The sequence below is a fragment of the Gordionus sp. m RMFG-2023 genome, chromosome 1 (genome assembly GCF_954871325.1).
Source record: "Gordionus sp. m RMFG-2023 chromosome 1, tfGorSpeb1-WG-v2, whole genome shotgun sequence".
Lineage (NCBI taxonomy): Eukaryota > Metazoa > Nematomorpha > Gordioida > Chordodea > Parachordodidae > Gordionus > Gordionus sp. m RMFG-2023.
Window position 1 is genome coordinate 11401625 of NC_088775.1, and position 23816 is coordinate 11425440.

The following is a 23816-nucleotide window of genomic DNA, read 5'->3' on the forward strand; positions in this document are numbered from 1 at the left end:
TTACCTTTCTTATTATGAGATGAGGTCACGTTATTCTTAACTCCGGTTTGTAAACGTGCGCGTGTGTTAGCGTATTTTATTTTATCAATACCGGGATTCGATTGTCTCCTATAATCTTCTAAGTTTGAATTGGCCTTTTCATTGTAATGATATTGCGATTCGTTTAAAGCTACCGAGTCGTTAAGAATATTAATTGAATGGCTACTTACTACTTGCTGTTTGAATTCTATTTTGGGAAGACCTAAAAAAAATTGAATGTTATAAAAATTTTTTTGAAGACAAGAATATATTGATCAAATTATAGATTTTATACTTGAAATTTTTTCGATTTGATAAATATTCCCAGGGAATTAGGAGAAAGAGAAACATAACTAAATTTTATATTCAATATTATAACCAAATCAAATTATTAATTAGTTGCGCATTACTTTCTAAAATAACATATTCTGATTCGGGTTGAGATTTTTTGATTTCGCTTAAAGGATCCAATGCTTGTGAGCCAAGATAATCATCTGATTTCGAGTCTTCTTGAAGGTCACTTTCTGATTCTTCTTCTTCGTAAGTTTGCTCCTCATTTGGTTCTTCGTACCTTTGAGGCACTGTTTCAGAAACGTATTTCATATTACCTTGAGTAGTGACATCATTAGGAATATTAGAGTGATCATAAACGTGTCTTGACATGGATACCCTTTGATTGTTGGGTATCAGCTCGTTTCCGCCAATGTTTATCCTGTTTTTTTGTTTATCGTGGTAACCAGTATAATAATATCCCATGGGATTGTAGTAATATGGATTATTGTAATATTTGTCATCCAGGTTCTCTGGCGCATCTGGAATGGGTACCCCTTCATATGGGCCTCGCTGAGTTCTATCCATTTCTTCGTATCTGTGATCGTTGGTATAATATTGAGTATCATTGCTGTAATATTGAGGTTCGTCTACCTTTTGAGGAATCTTATGGAGAATTGGATCGGGAGGGGAAATCCTACGAATCGTTGTTATTTCTGGGTTTATTCTATTCCTTCCAAAGGTGTCTAACATGGCTGATTTGTGTGTTACTTTGGTAAACGACCCTTTGGTGAGTAAAATCATTTTAACGATTTGTGTTGTAGGTATAATTGTCTCATTTATGGTTAATATTTTGCTGGAATTATCAGGTATTTCTGGTTTTTTTGTCTTAGATAATATATTTTTCTTTGGGAGAACACGTTTGATACTTCTAAATAAAAAATGATTTGTAGTTATAAATTTATACTAAATTAGTTCGAATATCAAACAAAACAAAAAAAATCAATCTGAAATTATTATGTTGTAACAGTTTTTTAGCAAATAGTTTGAGGTTTTATCAAATTAATTTTTAATTGGATAATATGTTTAAGATTAAATAAGTGTCTAAAGTAAGGAGTAAGATTAAAGGTTAATGGTTAGGGCAAATTAAAGGTTTGAAATGAATTTTAATAAAATTTTATCATTTTTTTTATTAGTAATTTGTTAAATCTTACAGGTCATGTAATTATAAATAGACGAATAAAAATGTAAATAAATCAGCTGTTGTAAAGGCAAGAGTTGGACCAAAATCAGAGCAAGCCCATCATATGAAATGAATTTCACGCAATTTTGACATAAAATTTTAGTGCATTAATTCAAATTTGACAATATGAACTAATGAATCTATAATATAAAAATTTAATAAAATTAAGAGTGGTTTGCTATAACTCCTACGACACATAATATTGTTTTGTCTTATAATATAATATAATTACTTTGTGTTAACAAGAATAGTTGGTGTAGATGGGTCAACAGATTCTATAGCAAAATTTGTCAAACTTTTCTTTTTAAGGCCCTGATCTTTTGGTTTTGCTTTTGCGAAAACTTTCGATGGTGTTTGTTTTGGTAGAATTTTAGTGACTGAAGTTGTGGGTATAGTAGTAGAAGTAGTAGTAATAGTAGTAACTATGAAATATTTATTTTATAAAAATAATTTTAAAGTCTTGAGATATAATATCAGAGAACTGCAGGCCCGGTTCTAAACTCGTCCCGTGTACCTGTTAATTTTTTTTTAAATACTCGGGCCAGGCCGAAATTTTTTTTTAAAAAAAATCCGGGTCGGATCGTGCAAATGGTACCTCTACAGCTCTGATAAATATATCATTTAACCCCATTACTTTTTATATTCTTCACGCTTTTGACTTTTTTCGCGATATTCTTTATGACCTCCTTTTTATGCATTGTAGAAGATGGCACAGATGTAGTAGTTGTTTTACTAGAAATCGAAGAGGGATTCGATAATACGGATTTAGATGTTACAGTTGTACGATTATAAAATGTGAATATAGAGGAGTTGGTGGTCTGTGAATCGTTGATTTTCTCATCCTGATAAGGATCATAAGATTTCCCGGTATCACAATCAACCTCGTAACCTTTGTTATTTATTATTGTTATCTTAATTATAATATTAATTTTCAATCAATTTTTATAAATCAATTTTTTTATCTAAACTTTTATTTATTGATATATTGATAAAAAGCTTCTGCAGAAACGGGAGGGAGGAGGTACTGTTGTTAAAAGATTCGATTTGAGCCGAATTTTAAAACGGCTAACTCAATAATTTATCTAGAAAAAATATTACACAAGCCTTAAGAATTTGCTCATAGATGGCACAATCAAAGCTTTGGATATCTATTAAAAAAATATCAAGAGTTAGGCAATATTTTTCTGACTTTAATATTGAATTTTCCATTTTTAAAAATTGGCTCAAATCGATCGATTTAACAAAACTGGGGGAAGGGGGGGGGGAGTAATTTGCCTCCAAATTTTTATTTCTCATGAAGTCGTTGATTGATATGCTTAAGATATGTTTTAAAAAGTTGTCTCGGTAGGTAAATAGCCATACCGATGAAAAATATTTTAATTTGTTTTTTAAAAAAAAAATATACACCATTTTAAAATTAAATTCTATTAACCTAACCCTTAGCACATATCTGTGTTTTGGAATAAATCAAGAAAAACAAGCCAATTTTTTTTTATTTTGCTGAAACGATTTCACTGAAAAGAAAACCTCTGTTTAATATCAATTTCAGCGAGGAAAAGATATTTGCCATGATCGAAAATCCTATCCCGGATTTAGAAAAAATTAATCCAAACATCATAGGTGAAGACAATATTTACCTGGTATTTAAAAATTTATATATAAACTTTTATATATCTACTAGGATATGGAGGAGTTCAAGGTGTACTAGAATCGTTAAAATATTAATATTTAGAGCATTTTTTTTTATTTTTGAAAGACTAGATTTTGTTATAATTTATTTTCAACATGGTGCATACTGCATTATATACCGACCTTATAAAACATTTTATCATGAAATTTTAGGTAGTACCAAAATCGATATCAAAAAAATTGACCTAAATCAAATCGGATTTAAAATATGAGGTCAAAATTGTCGGAAATTAAATAGGGTAGGTATACTAGGGTTGTTAAAAATAACCCGATTCGGTCGATTTTTAAAAACGATCCGATTAAAATTTTAGCCAAAATAAAATTATGTAAGCCTGGAGATTTTAGAAAGGCTTGAACCTATATATCATTTTGGCTAAAATCTAAGCCATTAGTTTTTAAAAATTGACGCGGTCGGGCAAAATTAAGTCTTAAAAATTTTTTTAAAATGCTCGCTAGAAATTGTTTCAATTTTGAAAATCCCCCCCATCTCCTGATAATGCAAGGCCGGATTGGATTACATTAAATTTCTTAATTATTCTACGATATATATATGCTATTATCGAATTGTTAGTCGTTGTTTATGAAGCTACATTTTTCAGTAAATATATAGTTATATGTGTTATTCTACGACACATCGAATTGTTAGTCGTTGTTTATGATGCTACATATTTCAGTAAATATATAGTTATATGCGTAGAGCGAGATATTGATGTGTATAGCCTATATAACTGCTTCTCATTATTCTATAATTTACCTCACTTAGGTCTGCTATAAGGAAAAAAATTGATAAAAAAGTGAAAACCTTTATCATCGTAGAAAACGGCATAGCATCCCCCGCAAGGATAAGGAACACAATGAGCTTTTTCATTCATCTTGCATTTCAAGAGCTTACAGGGGTTAAGGCGGCATCTAACTTCCATAACTCCTACGGGACAATTTTGATCTAATGATTAATGAATGGTTACAAATTATTTTCAAAAAATTAATTTATTTTTTCGGAGAAATGTAAACATGATATGGAAATCCCATAACAGAATGAAAGGATCTTAAAGTAGAGCTATGCCTATTCTATGGAACGAACCCGTTACTGACAAAAAATTTATCGGGACAGTTAGATAGGAAATTTGTATTCGGGCCATCTATAATTTTTGAGCAATTATATGTTGGTTGTAATAACTGAGTTCTGTAAAAATATCGTTTATAATCTGTATATTTTTTTAGGGATTATTACATTGACGTCAAAATGGAGAAAGGAAAGTGGGTACTTTGAACTTCTAAGATAAAAATTAGCTCCCTCTTAAAAAAATTATTTTTTGAAAACTCCCCTCAGTTCGATAAAATTTTTATTATCCCCTACTTATTACAAAACAAAAATGGCATTTTTATTATTTTATAGGCATCCCATAATTTTTTTAAAAAAGAAAATTTCAAGCTCCCCTAAAAAAGTTTAAAAAAGTTCACTGAGGTATATTTCTTATTTCAGAAATATATACTATTATCCAATAGTTTAAAAATTATTGATGTTAGATCTTTTTTTTCGTAAAAAAAAAGTCAAGGCGGGGTTTTAATTTCATTTTATTTATATATATTCGTCATATTTTGTTATAAATACTTCGTCTTAGCTCGACTTAAAATTAGTTTATGATATTTTTTCCCAACCGAATTAATTCTTTTGTCAAAATGACATTGTATTATGTATTAATAATACTTGACTGATGATTCATACATTAAAAATTTGTAGGTGTCGCTGAATACAAATCAGCTGACGATTCGCCATTTTGGTTTTTCAATAAAAGAATTATTATAAATATATATTTTTTAAATGTTTCCATATTATTTTGAATGCAAATTATTTACAAGGGAAATCAAAATGGCGTACCACCAGCTGATTTTGTTAGATACAAAGATTTTAATTAACGAATTGCCTGGCAGTATTATATGCCATTATTCCAGAATACTCAATTAATTTAACCTGACAAATATTAGTATATTTTTCAAACCATTTTTTAAACGATAAATAATGATTCCAAAATTTTGGTTATCTTATCACCTAGTAATGTGTTTTTAGAGCCTTTGCCTTAAATTCGCAGATAGGGTGAATTCGAGACTAAATATACAAAACTGGCAACGAAGAATACAAAAATACAGAATATTTTATATAATTGCCGCGAATTCGTGCAAACTGCGAATGCAGGGTTATACTCCATTCTCCACTTTATTCTTTATTTTAAGATAATTACGCTTTAGAAAGTTATAAACGTAATTTTACGATAATTCGCTTTAATGTATTTTGGACGAGTTACATTTGATTGACATAAATTAAGAAATAATTTTGCGAGAAATTTCGTAGCGAATAACATTGAGCTAGGAACGAGGTATATATTTTATCGTCAATGTGTTTTTTTCAGGCAATGTGTTATTCTTATAACTTTAAATCATTTTTTGAGCCCGTTTTTTTTAAATTTATAAATCTGATTTTACCGGAAATGTATGCCGTCATGTTTGGAATACCTACATTATGAATTTCAGACAATTTTCCTATAAAAACTTTTAAATTTAATATAATTTATATTAGATTTTCCATATTTAAAAATCGGATTTTACCAGAAATATATTCTATAATGTTTCAAATGTCTATCTTATGAATTGTAGACACTTTCGCTATAAACCTTTGAGTTATTTATAATTTATATAAAAAATATATGGAAAATTTAATATAAATTATATTAAGTTTAAAAGTTCATAGGAAAATTGTCTGAAAATAGGTATCCAAATATGAATGCATACATTTCCGTAAAATCAGATTTGTAAATTTAAAAAACGTGCTCAAAAAATGATATAAAGTCGAAAAAAATAACACATTGCCGGAAAAAAACACATTAACGCTAACATATATAATTAAAGTAAATATTTTTTTTTGTAAGAATTTGATTTAGAATTAGAAATAAAATGAATAAATCTATTTTGTTAACACTATGTTACAAAGCTGTTTTTTTTTAACTTTTACTTTCTTAGCTTTAATCTATTTTTGAAGCAGCTATCCTAAATTTGACGTATGACGTTCCATCAGAATTAAATTAGAGCTAACGGAAAAGTACAAGTTAAAAGAAAAATGAACTTTGGGAAAAGGGTAACATACTAATTTCACTGTATTTTGGAAGTTCCTCCTTACAGTCCACCACGGTCCCTTCTTCGTCATAATATTCGGGTAAACAATTTCCGCATATTTTTCTTCTGCATTTCGCGTTCGGGTAAGCCTCGCATTCTGATTTTCGGCAAGGATCCATTAAGCAAAACGAGGGTTGAACACCGCTTGGACACGTTATCCCTCCTATTATCCGAACGTTCCCTATTTATATAATAAATTAAACAATAAGCATCTTTATCTTTTTGAATCGAAATTACTTACTAAAGATATTTATATCGTATGTGACACGCTGGACGGTTGAATAAATTTCATCCTTGTAAGTGAGAGGTAAATTATGAATCAAGCAAAGTAATAAGTAACAAAAAAATTCATGAAACTTTTTCATGATTCAATTTACCCTCAAATCACCACGATTTCCTGAAATTAATAATCACAATACTGGGAAACTAGAATCTCATGAGTTGCAATAACATAGCTCACTCACCAAATTTTAATGACACCCTATTTAGATACCTTAGAACAGTATTTATTTTCTTATTTTATATTTTAATAATTATTTAATAAAATTACAGAAATTATTACACGCATTTTACTAAATAAGTAATCAGAAATTTATTTGTCCTTATTTTGTAGACAAAATCGAATTTCCATTTTATTTTGATAAAAAAACAGGAAATGAGTTTTCTCTTATTTTTTTTTCTTTCAATTTTTAGGCCAGAACCCGACCTACCTAAAATATTTTTAAAGTTTTCGATTTTAATCCGGCCCTGCTTCAGGCGGCCCACTTCCAGGGCTTTACAATTGCGCTATCCTCTACTCCCGCCCATTCTCTCTGATAACTAAAAGTTAAAATGGATACTAGCTATGTATGTTGACTAAGAAAGTTACCACACCCCCGAAATTTTAAGGATGCAATGTCTCGTATTTCCCTCCCATCTGGTGTTATAGGGCTCTGATTCGCCTTCGACTATATTATTGTTTAGTTAAGGAAAGGAAATGAAAGGAAAGGGTCTTTTTAATGTATGTATAAATTTTTTAAAAAATGGAAAAACCGGTTCTCAGACCTTTTTAAAAATCAGCACTCCTATAAGATAAGAGCTAAAGCCACAACACTGCCATTAGGCAACTTTCCTTCTTTATCCTTTTAACCAGAGCTCATGAATCATTTGGTAAAAAAGTTGCGGTTCGTGGCAAGCAAAAACCAATTATAAAGGTTACGGGAATTAATTTTTTTGAAGTTTATTCTTGATATTGAAATGTTTAATGTTTAGCGAAATTTGAAAAAAAAAATATCAGTGTTTATAAAATAAATAAAAACTTAAAAAATACATGTGATTGGAAATATATATTTTTTTTTTAAAAATGGAAATAATTTATCCCTTAGTAACCTCTGAAAGGAAAATAGAATGTATCAATTTTTTAAAAGTAGCTTAAAATCTAGATACTTTTTTAAATCGGTTTTAAAACGTTAAATAAAAATTCTATTCAGTCCTGTTCTTTTAAATATTCGTACAACGGTTGAGTTACGGTTTAGAAAATTAAAATCGCTCATTCCCCGTTTATCTGTTTGATTCACTCCGAATCCCTTTTTAGAAAACCTTCTAACCCTCTCACTCTCTGTAATATCTTTTTTTTTGTTCGCCGTTCATTAAACCCAACACATTAATCTTTTATTAAAATTATACCATTACATATATTTATTACAATAAATATTAATGTATTATATTTAAAATTTGAAAAAAAAATACAACATCAACCTGTGATATGTGACCTGATATGAATTAACAAAAAAAAATATTATAATAATAATAATATAAATTTTATATATGGAAAAAAAAAGTTTTTTTTTTATCAAGTATCGTATATATGTCATATATCGGTATTCTGCATGGTATTTATTTGAAAAGTTATTATAAATAATTAAAATAAATATACAACAATGCATGGATTTTATGAACTCTTTTAAAAATAATAACACTTTATATATATAATAATGTATATTTATAGGAAAATAAGATATACAATACAATATCTACTCAAAACGGAAACAATTTTCACGGAGTGAAAACAGATTTTTTTTTTTTAAATGAACTAACTTTTATAATTTATCGAATTATAGCCGAACAAAACAGTTATAATTTATATAATCTGGTCAAACCCGAAAACCGTTTCGTTTTTAAATATTTAATTACATTTTAAAAAACCCAATACCTTTTTTGTTAAATTGAGATATTTTACTTTTCCTTGGGGAGGGAGTCACTAAACTTCAAGAACCTGCATTATACATACGGTTTGGGTCTATGGTATATAACAATTAAACTTCTTATTAGACCAAATATTACGAAAAAAAATATTATATAAATTTAGGTCTTTTGTGACATTCATTATGTTTAGGGGTTATTGACCAAGGAATATTATAGCTTTAACTCCAACTTAGTCTTAAATAAGGTTATCTATTGTGTCATTTAAATATTTAGCCAAATAATCAATACCTATGTTATGGTGATGAGCTCAATGTCATTGACTGGGGGGGGGGGGTGTAAAGATCTCTAGTTCTAAAAGGTAGAAATTAGCGATCAATTCAAGGGTATGGCTATAAAATATCAGCCACATATAGACCCAGCCTTTTTAACAAATCACGGCAGTGGAGACAAAGCCTCAGTTAGACCAATTTCAATTAGAGCTAATGTATTAATAAAATTGGTTATCATATTCCATTTACTCATTGATATATTAATTTTTAAAAAGGTATAAAATAATTTTTCTGAAAGGAAAGATATACGAAAATGGCGTCAATCATTATTCTTAATCCGACCTTTCATACTTAACCTAATCTAGGAGAAAAAAATTGAAGGCCAGGTTTGGGGTGTTACGTTATTTATGGGAAATTTTAAAACCTATAAACATTTCTGTGAAGAGAAGAAAAAAAACTATATAACTGTTATATGTAAATCGAAATTATTTTTTCAAACCTTTATTTAGAACATCCTGTAAGGAATAGGTTACCAAGATGATGGAATTTATCTAGAATAAAGTTTTAAATATAATATCATTTTGATAAAATAAGTATAATGTGTGCTCATTTGGGGACGAACGAGTGCTTAATAAATATCATTTTTGTTAATGACGATGAGATCTTGTTAGATTAATTAACAATTTAAATTATTTTTGTTTTTATATATTTTTTTTTATTACCTTTAAGAATAACAAAGTGGAAAAACTTTTCATTTTTTATGTGTTATACGGATTACGAATCTTGTTAATTTATAAATGCAATAGTATATTTAAAAATCACAGTTAAAATTCAAGGAAAATATAATGCATCCAAAATATTGATGATTTGTTGGGATCAAGATTTAAAGGGAACTTCCTTTGGCGTCAGATTATATATTTTTTAATTAAAAAATTATAATATTTTTAAAATTTTAAATAAATTTACTTAATTTATATTTTAAAAAATATTCTTAATTTTATTTTAAAATATTAATTATTTTTAAGTTTCTATATTTCTAACAATAAAAATATGATAAAAACGTGATAAAAAACATAGAAATAACAGCATAATAATAAAATTAAAAGAATATATAAAATAGGGTCAAAATGATAAAAATTTTTTTTTAAATATAATTAAATTATTTATATAACTTACTTTATGTTATATTATATTATATTACATATGGTGTTGGATTGGGAAGAAAGGATTAAAGAAAAGAAATAAAGAAGGGGTTTATTTATTTTTTTTAGATGTCAAGCGATTTTAATGTTACATTCATTATTATAAATTAGACAAATATCGATTTTCATAAAATATAAAATAATGAAAGTTTAAAAAAACTCTGCCAATATATTATGAAAATGTAGAAGAGGAATGTGATGTGATCACTCAGGAATACATTTAAAACGTCAAGCACCTATAAGAACATATTTTGATACATTTGTTGTATATCTATTTATTTATTTTTAAATACGATGATCCAGTTCCAGGATCTTTAAATAGGTTCTTAGGTTAATTTTTTCAAAATTTTTAAAGTTGAGAATTAATCAAATTTATATCCTTATCATTGATAGAAGATTATTACGGGCTACATAAAACTTGTATATAATTATGTTATTTGTCAGACCGGGTAAACCTTTTCGAGCCGAAAAAGAAAAACTTGGTTAAAAATTTTCACATGTTGGCCCCTCTTAGTAGTGTTATATACTAAGCAATATGCAGAGACTACATTTCTCTTTCTTTGACATAGATGTCAAAAAGAGAAGTTAGTAGAAGAGTATTAGTGTAAAATGTGATTTTATATATTTGTGAATGTCATACATTGAAAGTTTTATTAAGAATAACAATATATATTATAATATATTAGTTTTTGAATGTAATTTAGGGGTTATAGTTGAGCCAATTCATCGTTCCACTATTGAGTTGTTATGTATCATTATATCGAATAATTCCATGCTAAATCTCTTCATTCGGTATTCTATATTTTTCGAGAATTTAATTTAGTTAATCTAAGGGTAAGTATGTTAGGGTAGATGACATTTTACTGCAGAAAACCGGACGACTACACATATAAGCTACTTAAGACGAGTGCATATCTAGAGACTTTTTTTATGTTATTAAAGACCAGCATGTCGTGGCTATTAGAGTTATAACGATATCATATCAATTAATAGAATAGTAGTTCCTTAAGACTGGTGTGGTTAGTACTTACTTTGACTACTAAGAGCTGCTTGATTTTATCATAAGATGTTGAGAATTCCTTGTCAATACTGTAAGCAATACCTATTGTAGATCTGACTCATGCATCCATCATGTACAATAGGTTAGGGAAAATTTATTGAAGAAGTTGTTAATAGAGTCTGATAATACAGCTTTCACGTAGGCTTTTATGAATTGCCATAGCTTTATTTATAAGTTCTAATTTGTTTAATATTGCCACTTTTGGGTTATTGTGGAAGTTAGTGATATCAGGTATTACAGAATAATTATTAAGCTTTAGAGTATATGGCTTATACTCGTTTTGTAAAGCATATAAGGGATATAATGCCCCCATATGGGGGGATTTTTTATATTGACGCAAATTTATCGAATAATTCCAAAATGTTCTCTATATATAAAATGAAGAAACAAAAATATAACAAGCCTCGTGGAGAGAATCACCCTTGGGGATCTTGTCATCCGATACAAATTTAACACGCTAGATTAACTAATGTGTTTAACACATTAAATCGTCAGGCATTAATGAAAAGATATTTAGAGAAATACTCAGATTATTATAATTACATACAATCAAGCTATGGTTAATCAACTATCCTATATTTCAAAAAACAATCAATAATATCCTCTCAGGGGCTCCTACAGGAAGGTCCATTAGGCTCATCTCAATTTTGTCTAGTTATAAATATAACACTTCAAGACATTCATAATAATACTGATGAACCTCACTGTCTGATATTTAGATAATGCTATTTCTGGCTCTTATTTGTTGAACTGACTAACTTTATTTCTGGCGATTTGCTGTAACTATCTATAATTATTATATTAATCATAATTTTCCTTGAAAAGGTCCTGCAAAATTAAAATGTAGTCCTTTCCATGGTCCCCCTTATTAGTCCAAGTTGGACTAATCGGTTTTTTTAAGTTCCATAACTATTATGTTACATTTTTCTATAAATATTTCAATATCATTATTTACTGCTAGCCACCATACATGTTCGAAGGCTAGTTTTTATCCTAGTCGTTCCCGGATCCTTGATGAGAAATTTTAATACCACTTCTTTTATAACACCTTTGGAACGATCACTCGTAAACCGCTATAAAGGCACCCTTCCTCTTTTATAATTTATCCCTTTTTTAAAAAATGCATATTTTCTTCTATATTCTTAAGCTAACCTTCTGTTACATATCTATTCTTGACAATTATGAATCATTGGCTGCTTTTTCTAACTACTATATTTGATATAGCTTTTAATTGATCGCATACCATGTTGTAGATGTCTGGCAATTGTTCCCATTTACTTATTTGTTCATCAGTTAATGGTAGTCTCGATAGCATGTAACATATCTCGTATCTCCTTGTTCTTCTTAAAGATAAAGAATAATCAGAATTAGCTAAAAATAATGACCATTGGATTAATCTGGTAGACATGTCACTCTGGTTCTTTATAAGACTAAATAAAGATATTAGTTCTTTGTGATCAGAAATAATTAAAAATTCATTATCTACTAATAGTGATTTATATTTTGGACCAAAAAATAATCGATAGCGCATTTTTTCACTTGACTATATATTTTTTATCAGGCGATAACGTGCCTGACACGAAAGCGATTTGTTTATCGTGGAAAAATTTAATATATATTTATGGTAATAATTTAATTTCTAAAAAACAACTTTCTTTTATTTTTTGACGTCTGGGTGATCACGTTATTGCATATATGTTTGTACCTCGAGTATGGAAAAAAAAATGCTCTAACTTCTTATTATTGGATAAATCAATTCACAGTTAGGTCTTTTTTTTTCATTGCAAATTTTTTATTTTTTAAAAATCGGTTTCAAATTTAGATTAAATGCCAAAAGAACCATATCAATTAAAATATATTTAAAAATAAACAAATTAAGATATATAAAAAATTACATAAAAAAATATATATTTTATAAAGAAAAACATTAAAAAGAACTAAAAAAAATATTAAAAAGGTATATAACACCCTAGAGAAAAGTGAATACAAACCAGCAGATTTAGAGAAATCGGCTGATGAAGGTAAAATCTTTCATTAGGGTCCCCTGTGATTTTTCTCATTTTTTTCCTATGGGTTTAATGAAATTAAGGGCCCCACTCCGAAAATGTTCAATGTAATATGAACTCCGTGTTGGTGAGGCCAGCATATTTTTTTTAGGACTTCTGCCTTTACGATGGAAGAAAATAGAGATTGAATTGCAATTGATACAAGTATCCAAGTCAGTGGGAGAACGTTAGTCCAGGTAATGAGGAATATACCATCGGGGCATATGTTGTTTTTATTTGAAAGGCCCCTCGAGTGTGGATGGGATATAAACTTTTTTGAGGGCAGCTAGAAGAATGTTGTTGATGGATTTATGGCGGAATTGTGGTCCGCAAGAGAACTAGCAGTGCAAGGGATGGTAAGAATTTGTTTCGATGGGATGACCACAATCGATGCAAATGGAGGGTACTACAGCATTAAAGTCTAGGCGAAGGTTTATAGATATACGTAGCTGATTACCAGTCACGAGGAGCCATGATTAGACTGGGGATGGCTTCCAACCATTTGTAGCCTGAGTTTGCATTTGATATTATGTTATTGGGATTTTCCTCAAAGAGCCTGTTTGAATTGAGGTATTCAACGAAACGGGCGATTAAAGAAGCATCCCAGTCTTTTTGAATGCTGGAGGCAGGTCGACAGTGCTGCTGTCCCAAAGTAAGACCTGGGATAGGGATAGGTCAGAATCTATAGGGGTGGATACATTATTGATGACAATTTGAGCAGCTAGGCGAGATGAGATAAAGGCTGAAAGAGAAAGTTGAATACCAATACCACCTGATTTGCTCTGGAGGGTGGCTTGAAGCCAGGATGAATCGAAAAATTTTATGTTCAATTTTTCGAGGAGACTCTTGATTTAAATTATATAAGAAACTAGCAAATCACTGAATTTGTAGATCGATGCGGATCTCATGGTGTAGAGAATTTTGATTATATTAAAGTGGTTTTTGCTTAAAAGGAGGATTGACGAGCAGGGTGGTAATTAAATAATATGGTTAATTTAGACAAATTGTTGAGGGATTTGTTTAAAGAGTTTCGCTAGCCACAACTCCTATCGGTGATCCAAGATGTGTCATTTCACCCCTAATGACATGTATGTGGTGCTTAAAGTAATGGATGTAGGAAGCAAATCTCACATTTGAGGCGATTGAGTGATAGTCCTGTAATCCACGATAATGGTCGGGATAAAATTTTGGAGATTACCCGCAATTAGGGCTGGGAACCAATAGTAAAAACCAAATATTAACAAAATATTGTATTGGTATTGGGTCTAAAATATTGGTATTGGTTTAAACAATATTTTCTATTTCTTGTATTGGTATTGCTATTGGTATTGGTTTATATTGGTAACTATTGGTTTATATTGGTAACTATTGGTTTATATTGGTTTATATTGGTAACTATTGGTTTATATTGGTATTGGTTTAAATTCAAATTACTAATTAAAAGAATAGAAATAGTGATTATAAAACCCTTAATTTCTAATTTTAAATAAACATGGGAAAAAAAATCATGATACCATAAAATCAGGGCTGAGAACCAACTCTCAAAATTTTACTGAATTCAAATTCTTTTTTTAAACTTGGAATTTATTAGGTGATGTGAATATAAAAAATTTTGATTTAATCATGTATTTTTTGTATCAACAATAATAAACGTATTGATTTTGAACCATTTTATTTATCACAAAGAACATAGCAAAATAAGTAAACTAAAAATGTAACATAACTGTCTATTTATACAAAATATAATGCAAAAGAATGATATAATTTTAATATATGAAGAGGAAATAATTTTATGTATTTAAGAAGAATCTTGCATGCGCATCCAATTTTTTAGGCACAGGCAAGCTTGTATAGTATGCTCATCTAGTGAACAACGTTGGTCTGTTATAACATACCGTCCTTCTGAAAAAGCCCTTTCAGAGCTAGATGAGGTGGCCGGAATTGCTAGATAATCTCTGGCAATTTTTGATAATACTGGATATCTATTTTTATTTAATTTCCACCAATCTAATGGATTTGTATCATTGGAAATTGTGGCTTCACGTATTTACTTATTTCTAAGTTGTTATTATTATGAGGTTTCACCTGATAAATTTTGTCATATTTGTTATTTTGTGCTTCATTTATAAGTTCCGCTGAATTGTTATTATTTATTTTATAAATATTGTATTCATTAGTAAGATATTCAATAAGAGTTTCCATATTATTACGCTTTAATAAATGACTTGATAGTTTAAATCTTGGGTCAATCATTGTTGAAATAATAAAGAGGTGTTTATTAAAATTATAGTATTTATTAAGTTTTGTTAAGGCAGCTAAAGAAGCTGTCTTTAAAATAGCATTAGGATTATTATTATAACTCTCCACATGCTCAAAAATACTGGAATATAAAGGAATTATTGTTGAAATTGTTGGAGTATTAGCACATGAGGCCATCTCTGTAGCAAAATTAAATGGTTCCAGAAATTCTCGGTATATTTCTATATTATTCCAGGCTAAGGCACTAATATAATTTTCTTGATTGGTATTTTGTAAATGATTGGTATATGTTGTCAAATAGGGTTTGAGCAATATTGCTCTTTCAAGCATTTGGTATGTTGAATTCCAACGTGTTGGTATATCCAAAATTGGGTGAGGAAATTTTAAGTGTGGATTTTTTTCAAGATATATTTTTTCGAGTTTATTAAATTTAGATATAGAAAGTTTAAAAATTTTTAAAAAATTTCTTATTTTTTTTAAAGTTTTTAAGGCTGCATTCATAGTGGAGACGGATCCGCTTTTACATCCTTTCCGTCAAAAGTCAAACTCATTAAAAATGATATAAATGTTCATAGACTATAAAAAAAATTGTAAGTAACGTTATAACGCTCTTTAAGATTTGCCGGATCAAAAAGTCAAAATGTTTTGACTTCAAAATTTGCCGGATCCGTTTTTAAGACGGAAGGTATCGGAACGGACGCACTATAAACATATATATCATTTTTAATGAGATTGACTTTTGACGGAACGGATGTAAAAATCGGATCCGTCTCCACTATGAATGCAACCATGACAGCCAAATGTATAATATGGCAAAAGCATTTGCACACATTATCAAAATTATCTTTTTGTTTTAAAATTTTTAGAAATGCTAAATTATTACTTGCATTGTCTAATGTAATGCAATAATAATCAATTTCAAATTTTACTTTTAATACAGAATTAAAAATATTAATAGAATTATGTGCTGATTTAAAAGGAATAAAATCTAATAAATTATTATTTAATTTAAAATCATTATCAATATAATGAATTGTTATGCCCATAAAGGGTATTTTATTTGGAGAGGACCAAATGTCCTTTGTTAAGGAAAATTTAGATGTAATGTTAGAAAGTACAGATTTTAAATTGATAAAAGAACTATGATAATGTTTCATAATTTCTATTTTTAGTGTTTTTCTAGAAACTAATGTTAGTGAAGGGTTACAATATGCTATTAAATTTTTAAAAGTGATATCCGCAACTATTGAAAAGGCTAAATTATTTTGAATGAAAAAGTTTATAATTAAATTATTTAAATTAGCTTTATTATTTATATTATTAAGTAAAAATGATTTTATTGTCTTAATTTTTTTTACTGCCAATATTTATTTGCTCACATTTCTTATATAATGTTGGGTGGATGGATTTAAGATGTGTCCATAATCCTGAGGTTCCAAAATTGGGAAGTGATATTTTTTTTTAACATTTATTACAAATTGCCTTTTTTTTATTATCACAAGTAGTATAAAATTCCCAGATTTTTGCTGAATTTCGTCTTTTATTAGATATTGATAATTCTTCTTGTTCATTATCGCTATTATTATTAGTACCAACAGCATCTATATTTATTAACTCTATTTGGTCTTCATTTATTATAATATCCTAAATAAATAGATAAAATTGATAGATATCCTTTAAAAAATTTACTTCCATAATAAAAATAAACTATAATTATAAATAACAGAAATATTGATATCACAGTAGTATTTGGAAGAAATAACAGATGTAATCAGTTTTTGCAATGAAAGTAAAAAAAATAACACGATATAATTATCCACGATAAACCCAAATAATTATGTTATTTTTAATAATGGTATTAGTTAAAATTGTATTTAAACAATATATCAAAACCAATATATTTAGGTAATTGGTATTGGTTGTAAAAGCAATATTTAAATATATATTGGTTTATATTGGTATTGGTATTGTAAACCAATATTATATTGGTATTGGTCCCACCCCTACCCGCAATTATGCCATTATCGAAATTCCAGGAATTTAAGTTAAGGATGAATTTGAATTAAATTTTCTGGATTATTTAGTGGATTCAAATGAAAAAGAGGGCAGTGCCTAAGGGGTCTCCCTGTGTGAAAGTATTTGACAAGGCATTGATTTTCCATCAATTAAAACGTTGTCCAGCAAACTATCACCTTAGGTTGAAATAATTTGGGAAATAATATGTTTTACGAATTTTTGGAAGATGTGAAAGAAACAAGGGCAATAATAGTTAGCGCAGATCTCAGTTCTACGCCTCCCGATTTGCAAGGGAGAGTTGTTGAAGCTAGGAGTTAGAAACGAATTTTATATTTACTAACTCTTGCATCATTCTTAAAATGTTTTATTCGTATTCTTTTAATAGTTTCAAACGCGAATGCACCAAAGATTTTAATATTAAATTTGTGGAATTAAAAGGGCATTTTTGAAGATAAAATAAGTTTGATAGATGAGTGATTTATTTAAACCGATGAGTGATTTATTTAAACCTGGATTTAAAGAATACTGATGTTTATTTTAAAATGTGAAAACCCTTCTGCCTATAATGGGGTTACTAGTATTAAAAAATCTCGCTTGGGAGTTGTTGAAGATTATATAATAAGGAATTAAAGGGGGGTGGGTTTAAACTTTTATTCACTGAACAGTATTTTTTTGAGGAGGGGGGAGGGATATTTTGAGTCTAGATGTTTTACTAAAAATTGGTTTCTCGTGCTTACGTTGTTATTTGGCAAAGATTTTTCATTTGCAAGAGCTCGGAAGGATCTTTTGAGATTGAAATTATTGATTTCATTATATATTAGTTTGTGTATATTGGCAGAATCGTGTATGGTGGTAAGCTTTTAAAATGAATGTCAAAATATTCAATTCGTTCCTTATTGGCCTGACAAAGGGGGGGGGGTTTGATAATACAAAAGTTGGATAAGGTAGCTGGTGGTTTCTGGCTAACTGGGCACATAAATGTCTGGTACCATGTTTTATTATAAGGTTATTATTTTTGGTATGTATTGACCATGAAATTTTTTTCTGTTGATTAGAATATATATGATATTTTAATAATATTATAAATTTTTATTTAAAAAATCGCATAATTTCATTGGTGTTGACAGAGACCTGCATAGGTACTATTTGCACTGCCAGGCCCGGATTTTTAAAAAATATATTTATTTTTATAGCTAATAAAGGCGATTTAAAATATTTGGTTTTAAAAAATATGGCTCGGGTATATTTAAAAAATTAAATACAACGGGTCTTCAGGACAATGGTATCAGGCAAACCCTTGGTCTGGGATTTTACATGCATAGGCCACCTTGCCCCTTTTAATAATATACATAACACTTTTCCCAAGACTGAGTCATTAAAATACCCAAAATATTCCTACCTGTTCGTCCCGTCGTAGTAGTCCTGCTCCTTTGGGCAAGCCACTTTGAATTTTTTAAAACCGTTTCGTAGTCTATAACGAAAAAAACAAACATCTCCCTATTTTATAAACTTAAACATCACAATAATTATTATCTTGTTTAAAAATTCTTGGTTTGAATTGAACCAACTTAGCTTTCTCCTTATCATTTATAATTACAATTTTTGATATTATAGTGTATTTTACTTTTTATATATAGTTTCATATTAGAGTATTGTTATGTCAGATATATTGCTTTATTTTTAAATAAAATTTCACATTAAAAAAATATATTTTTGTTAATTAATAATTTGGACAAATTAGGGGATAATAAAGTGAAATAAGAAATAGATCTTTTATGGGACTTGGAATTCTTGCTTATATAGTTTTATTTTGTTCATGACCCTTTCTGAAATGCGCGAGCGTAGGAATAGTTAATAAATATTTACATGAAATTGAAAAATTAGGGAAAGCAGAAAAATTTGAAAGTATATAAACGATAGGGTAAAATAGAAGAATATTTTTTTTTAGTCTGAATCATAACAAGGTCACAGAATCATCATCTTCAGAGGCTAAATAATGGACATTGTGTTACAATAAAACTGACGCCCTTTTTGTTTTCGCAATAAATCTGTTAATTCTAAAAATAATTCAATAAAATTTTATAGATTGAGGAAGGGACAAATTAAAAATGTTTTCTGTAAAATTTTAGTATATTCTATCAACAGGATCTAAAGATATGCCCTTTCAAGGTTGGACAAACAAAATTCGAACTTTTCCACAAGTAAATATTTATATTTTTTTTAAATTGAAACTTGCCATTTAAGCAGAAGATAATGAAAAAAAAGGTTTTTCAGTAAAAATGACTGAGTTTAACAAAAACTTATAGCTAGAATATCATTACGAAGCCAAGAGATTTTTGAAAGAATTTTCTAAAATGAAATGATATTATATTTTTCTAGTATAATATTTAAAAACATAAATTATTGTCCCCAAAAATTTTTTTTTTCAAGATGCAATTTGTTGATGGTAAATTTTGAATTGAATAATTTTCGATAGGCCTGGTGTGAATCAGAATTTAAAACCAGGCGATATCTACGAAACCGAAAGAAAATTTAGGGAAAGAACCCTATATTAAAATTTATAAGAATCAGACCGGAAATAAATTTGGAAATTTTTTATGAAAACCGCCTTTAACAAAATTGCAAGGATAATTTATATTCATTAAAATATAATGTCATCATTTTAGGCTGTGTCCAAAACATCAAAAAAATTAAATTCTCAAACTTTCGTATAACTATAACTAAAGAGAAATAAGCTATTTAATGTAAAAATAGTGGCCTAAATCTTTTTTTTCGAGTTAGTTATATTTATTAAAAATGGGAATTATTTAATTATATAGGAATTAAAATAAATAATTTGGTAATGATTAAATCAGTCCTGCAGGCCGGGCTCGTGTTTTTTAAAATTTACCCGTTTAAAAAAAAATACCCTGGCCGTATACTTTAAAACTAAATATTTTAAATCACCATTAGCTTATAAAAATTAAATAAAATATATTTAAAATAAATAAGGGCAGGGCCGAAATTTTTTTTGAAAAAAGGTCGAGCCGTGCAAATGGTACCTATACAGGTCTCTGAATTATATATTACAAATTTATAAAATTTTCTTAATGGAAGATATCGCATATGTTTAATAATAAAGTTTTTAAATTCTTAGAAATTATATTCATTTATTTAATTTGCTTTGACAGAGTTTGGAACATGTAATCACGTCAAAATTTAAAATCCAGTATCTATTTTTTTTTCCAAAATTTTAGGAACCTAGGTTCCCCAAATATTTAAAATGATAGTAAATTTAAATATAAACTTTGATTCGTGCATTATAAGTTTTTATAATCTTAGTTTGTTAAGACTAGGTATTATATGATAAATAATCACATAAAAAGATATAGGTAATCTTGGCGCCGAAGCAAATTATGTTTTATTTTTTTTTGCAAAAAACACTTCAAAAAATTATATTTTAATAATCATTTTTGTTATGGTATAAAAAAAACTCTTGGCTTTTGTTAATTTTCGTGGCTTCTACCCAAGTTTAAAACAGTGGGAAGATTATTAACAATTATAATAAAGTTATTATCAATAATATTTTCTCTTTTCATTCTTTAATTGAGTTTTAAACTAGTTGAAATCAGTTTATATCAAAAATTACTGGAAATTAACATCGACTCAAAAACAATTTTAATGAAGACAAAGGTTACAAACATAAGTACATCCATTTAATCTTTTGTTTTATTGGTTTAAGGACAATAATAACATAAATTTTTTGGGGTATATAAAGGCCTTATTTTTTCACGAATTTTATAAGAATATTCTAAACTAATCTCGAATAAAACTGAAAAGAAAATGATGTCAAAACTGGTAAATCTGATTGTAACATTGTTGGTAAGTTTATATATATAATATATTTAAAAAAATTTTTTTCCTTGATATAAACTTTCATTAATTATAATAACAAATTTAAATGATCTATTTTATATAATATAGTTGGTTATATGTGTTTGCGGTCTGATGGTGGAATCATTTCCATTCGGTCCACGACCCTTTATTGGAGGATTTTATCCAGGTTATGGTGGAGGATTTGGTTATGGTGGATACGGATATGGTCATCCTTGGGGAGGAATTCCACCATTCTATGGATAAACTCAAATCAAATCCCCCTCAAAAATTTAAGATAAAATTATGCTTCGTATTTTAAAAAATTATTAATTTTTTTATACAAATTATTTTTGCGAAATTCAATTTTTTTATCTTTATTTTTGTAATGCGAAATTTGATTTTCAATAAAAGCTTCTTATAATTTTGTCCAAATATAATTCTGTTATTTATTTTTAAGATAATATCTTGAGAAAATAGTATTCAAAAAGAAAATAATATAATTTTTCACTTTTCTTGAATAATTTAAAATGGATAAATTTAGATTCTATTAAAGTCAAAAACGACCTAAATTTGTTGCAATAAGTGAAAATAATATATTAAAATTTTACAGATTTTGAGGAAAAATGAATAAAATGAAACTTATTTAAATTTTTAAATCTGAAAATATTAGTATTTCCTAAATATAACCCGCTAACTTGCTCAAACTAATGATTATATGACTTGGCTTATCTATTTTATATTTTTAAAAATATTAAATATGCAATATTATAAAATAAATTTATTAGATTAATATAAGCGAATGTAGTTCAATTTAGCCAAAAAAATTTATCCTATTTTAACACTTTTATCTCATGTTTTTGTAAATAGAATTTTTCAAAAAGTTGCAATATGCCTTTAAATTAATTAGAATTTATTGTTGATGATTTAAATAATGAAAACAAATTATCCACGTTTCCTAAGTTAATTCACACCTTTAATATTTTATTTATAAAAAAATTAGCTAGAATTAATATTTCCAAAAAAAATATATTATGAAGGATTTATTAAAATATTAGATAGGGGAAATGTGCCATGAATGGCCATGTTTTTCCTTTTTTGAAAAAAGGTATTAAAATTTAGGTTTAACCAAACAAATTTTATATCAATGTGTAGCCTAATTATTAATCTTTAAAATAAAATTTAATCAAAGCTCTACCTATGATAGTTTATGAGTTAGATCAGGATATGTGAAAGTTGTTTTTGTATTGAGTGGCCATATACTATGTATTAACTGGCAATATACTATGTGTTAACTGGCCATAATATATTATTTAAAATTTTACTATAAATATGAAATACTTGTAAAAGACCTATGTTAATATTTCTACATTTTTTAGTTATATAAAAAATTATACACTAATTTAATTAGTATTAATATCTATCACCATCTATTTAATGATAATATTATAAATTAATATCTTAATTGTATTTTGCTAAACATTCTTAAGCTTGTTCGTCATTTGAGATTTCACCAAATGTTGTTTTGCACCAGCTTTTCAGTTCAATATGAATAGTGAGTGTGTGTGGCCAATCAATATATGGCCAGAAAATACTCACCTCTCTATTATTATTAAGCACCTTTATATGTCTAAAATATTTTAAAGTCTAATTTTTTGTGTGAATAATGCTAAATGCCTAAGGATAATATTTATATAAAATATCAGTAAACTAAATTATAATTTTTTCACCGAGCAAAAAAATGTATAACCTGATTTTTCCAGAAAGAGGTAACAAAAACAGTTTATTTAAAATATTTTTTTAATAGATTGCACTATTCAATAAATAAACTTAATATCATAAATATACACACTTTGACCAATTTTGAGAGAAATTGGTCCAATAGATAAAAAGTTAAAGGGTAGTGACTAGCCTTCAAACATAGCCATTTATGGCACAATTCCCCTAAATTTTTGGAACATCATTTTAAAAGTATCATTTAATTTTATGTGATTATTTAATTAAGTATATATTCGAGTTTTAAATAATATTTATTATTTATCTTCGACCTTTCAAACGAAAAATATTAAACCCAAAAAAATATTTTTTTGAACCAAATAAAAATTGTACAACTTTCAAATAAAAACGGGATAATTTTTAATTTACTTGATATTTAATTTTTTTTACTGGCCAAATTATTAGTGAAATTTAATTATTTATCATAAATTAATGAAATTATCATCTATTATTTATATAAAAAAGAAATGTTGAAATCCTAATCAAAATTTAAGGTTATTAAAATCAGAATTGATATATTTTTTTTCATTCAATTATTTAAAACTAAAAAAAACCCATATACATATCAAAATTCAATGTTCCAAATAAAACCTTCGGCCACGTTATAGCATGACTAGATTTTATTAAAAACATTTTTAATATACCTGCAGTGGTACCATTTGCGCGACCGTCATTACTACTTTTTAAAAAAAAATTCGTATGTAGTGAATGACTATACGTCCGAAAAAATGAGTGTATAAACTTACAAGGGTAAAAGGACCCAAA

At 27.7% G+C, this 23816-nt stretch overlaps 1 protein-coding gene across 1 annotated transcript; it reads right to left on the minus strand.

Moving 5' to 3' along the window:
• LOC135931544 (myb-like protein P) lies at positions 1-10066 on the minus strand. The gene is made up of 9 exons (XM_065468745.1): positions 10018-10066; positions 9341-9392; positions 6360-6569; positions 4023-4163; positions 2166-2420; positions 1764-1953; positions 429-1219; positions 56-241; positions 1-8 (listed from the first exon to the last, which is right to left on the minus strand). Exons 3-9 carry the CDS (start codon positions 6505-6507, stop codon positions 1-3), a joined length of 1719 nt encoding a protein of 572 aa, XP_065324817.1. The 5' UTR covers positions 6508-6569; positions 9341-9392; positions 10018-10066.
• Positions 10067-23816: the final 13750 nt, after the last annotated feature.

Coding starts and splice junctions, on each gene's coding strand:
- LOC135931544 (XM_065468745.1), bottom strand. CDS start 6,507: ATGGATCCTTGCCGAAAATCAGAATGCGAGGCTTACCCGAACGCGAAA. Junction 4,164..6,359: donor TCCAAAATACAGTGAAATTA/GTATGTTACCCT, acceptor ATTAATCATTAG/ATCAAAATTGTCCCGTAGGA. Junction 242..428: donor AGAATATGTTATTTTAGAAA/GTAATGCGCAAC, acceptor AATTTTTTTTAG/GTCTTCCCAAAATAGAATTC.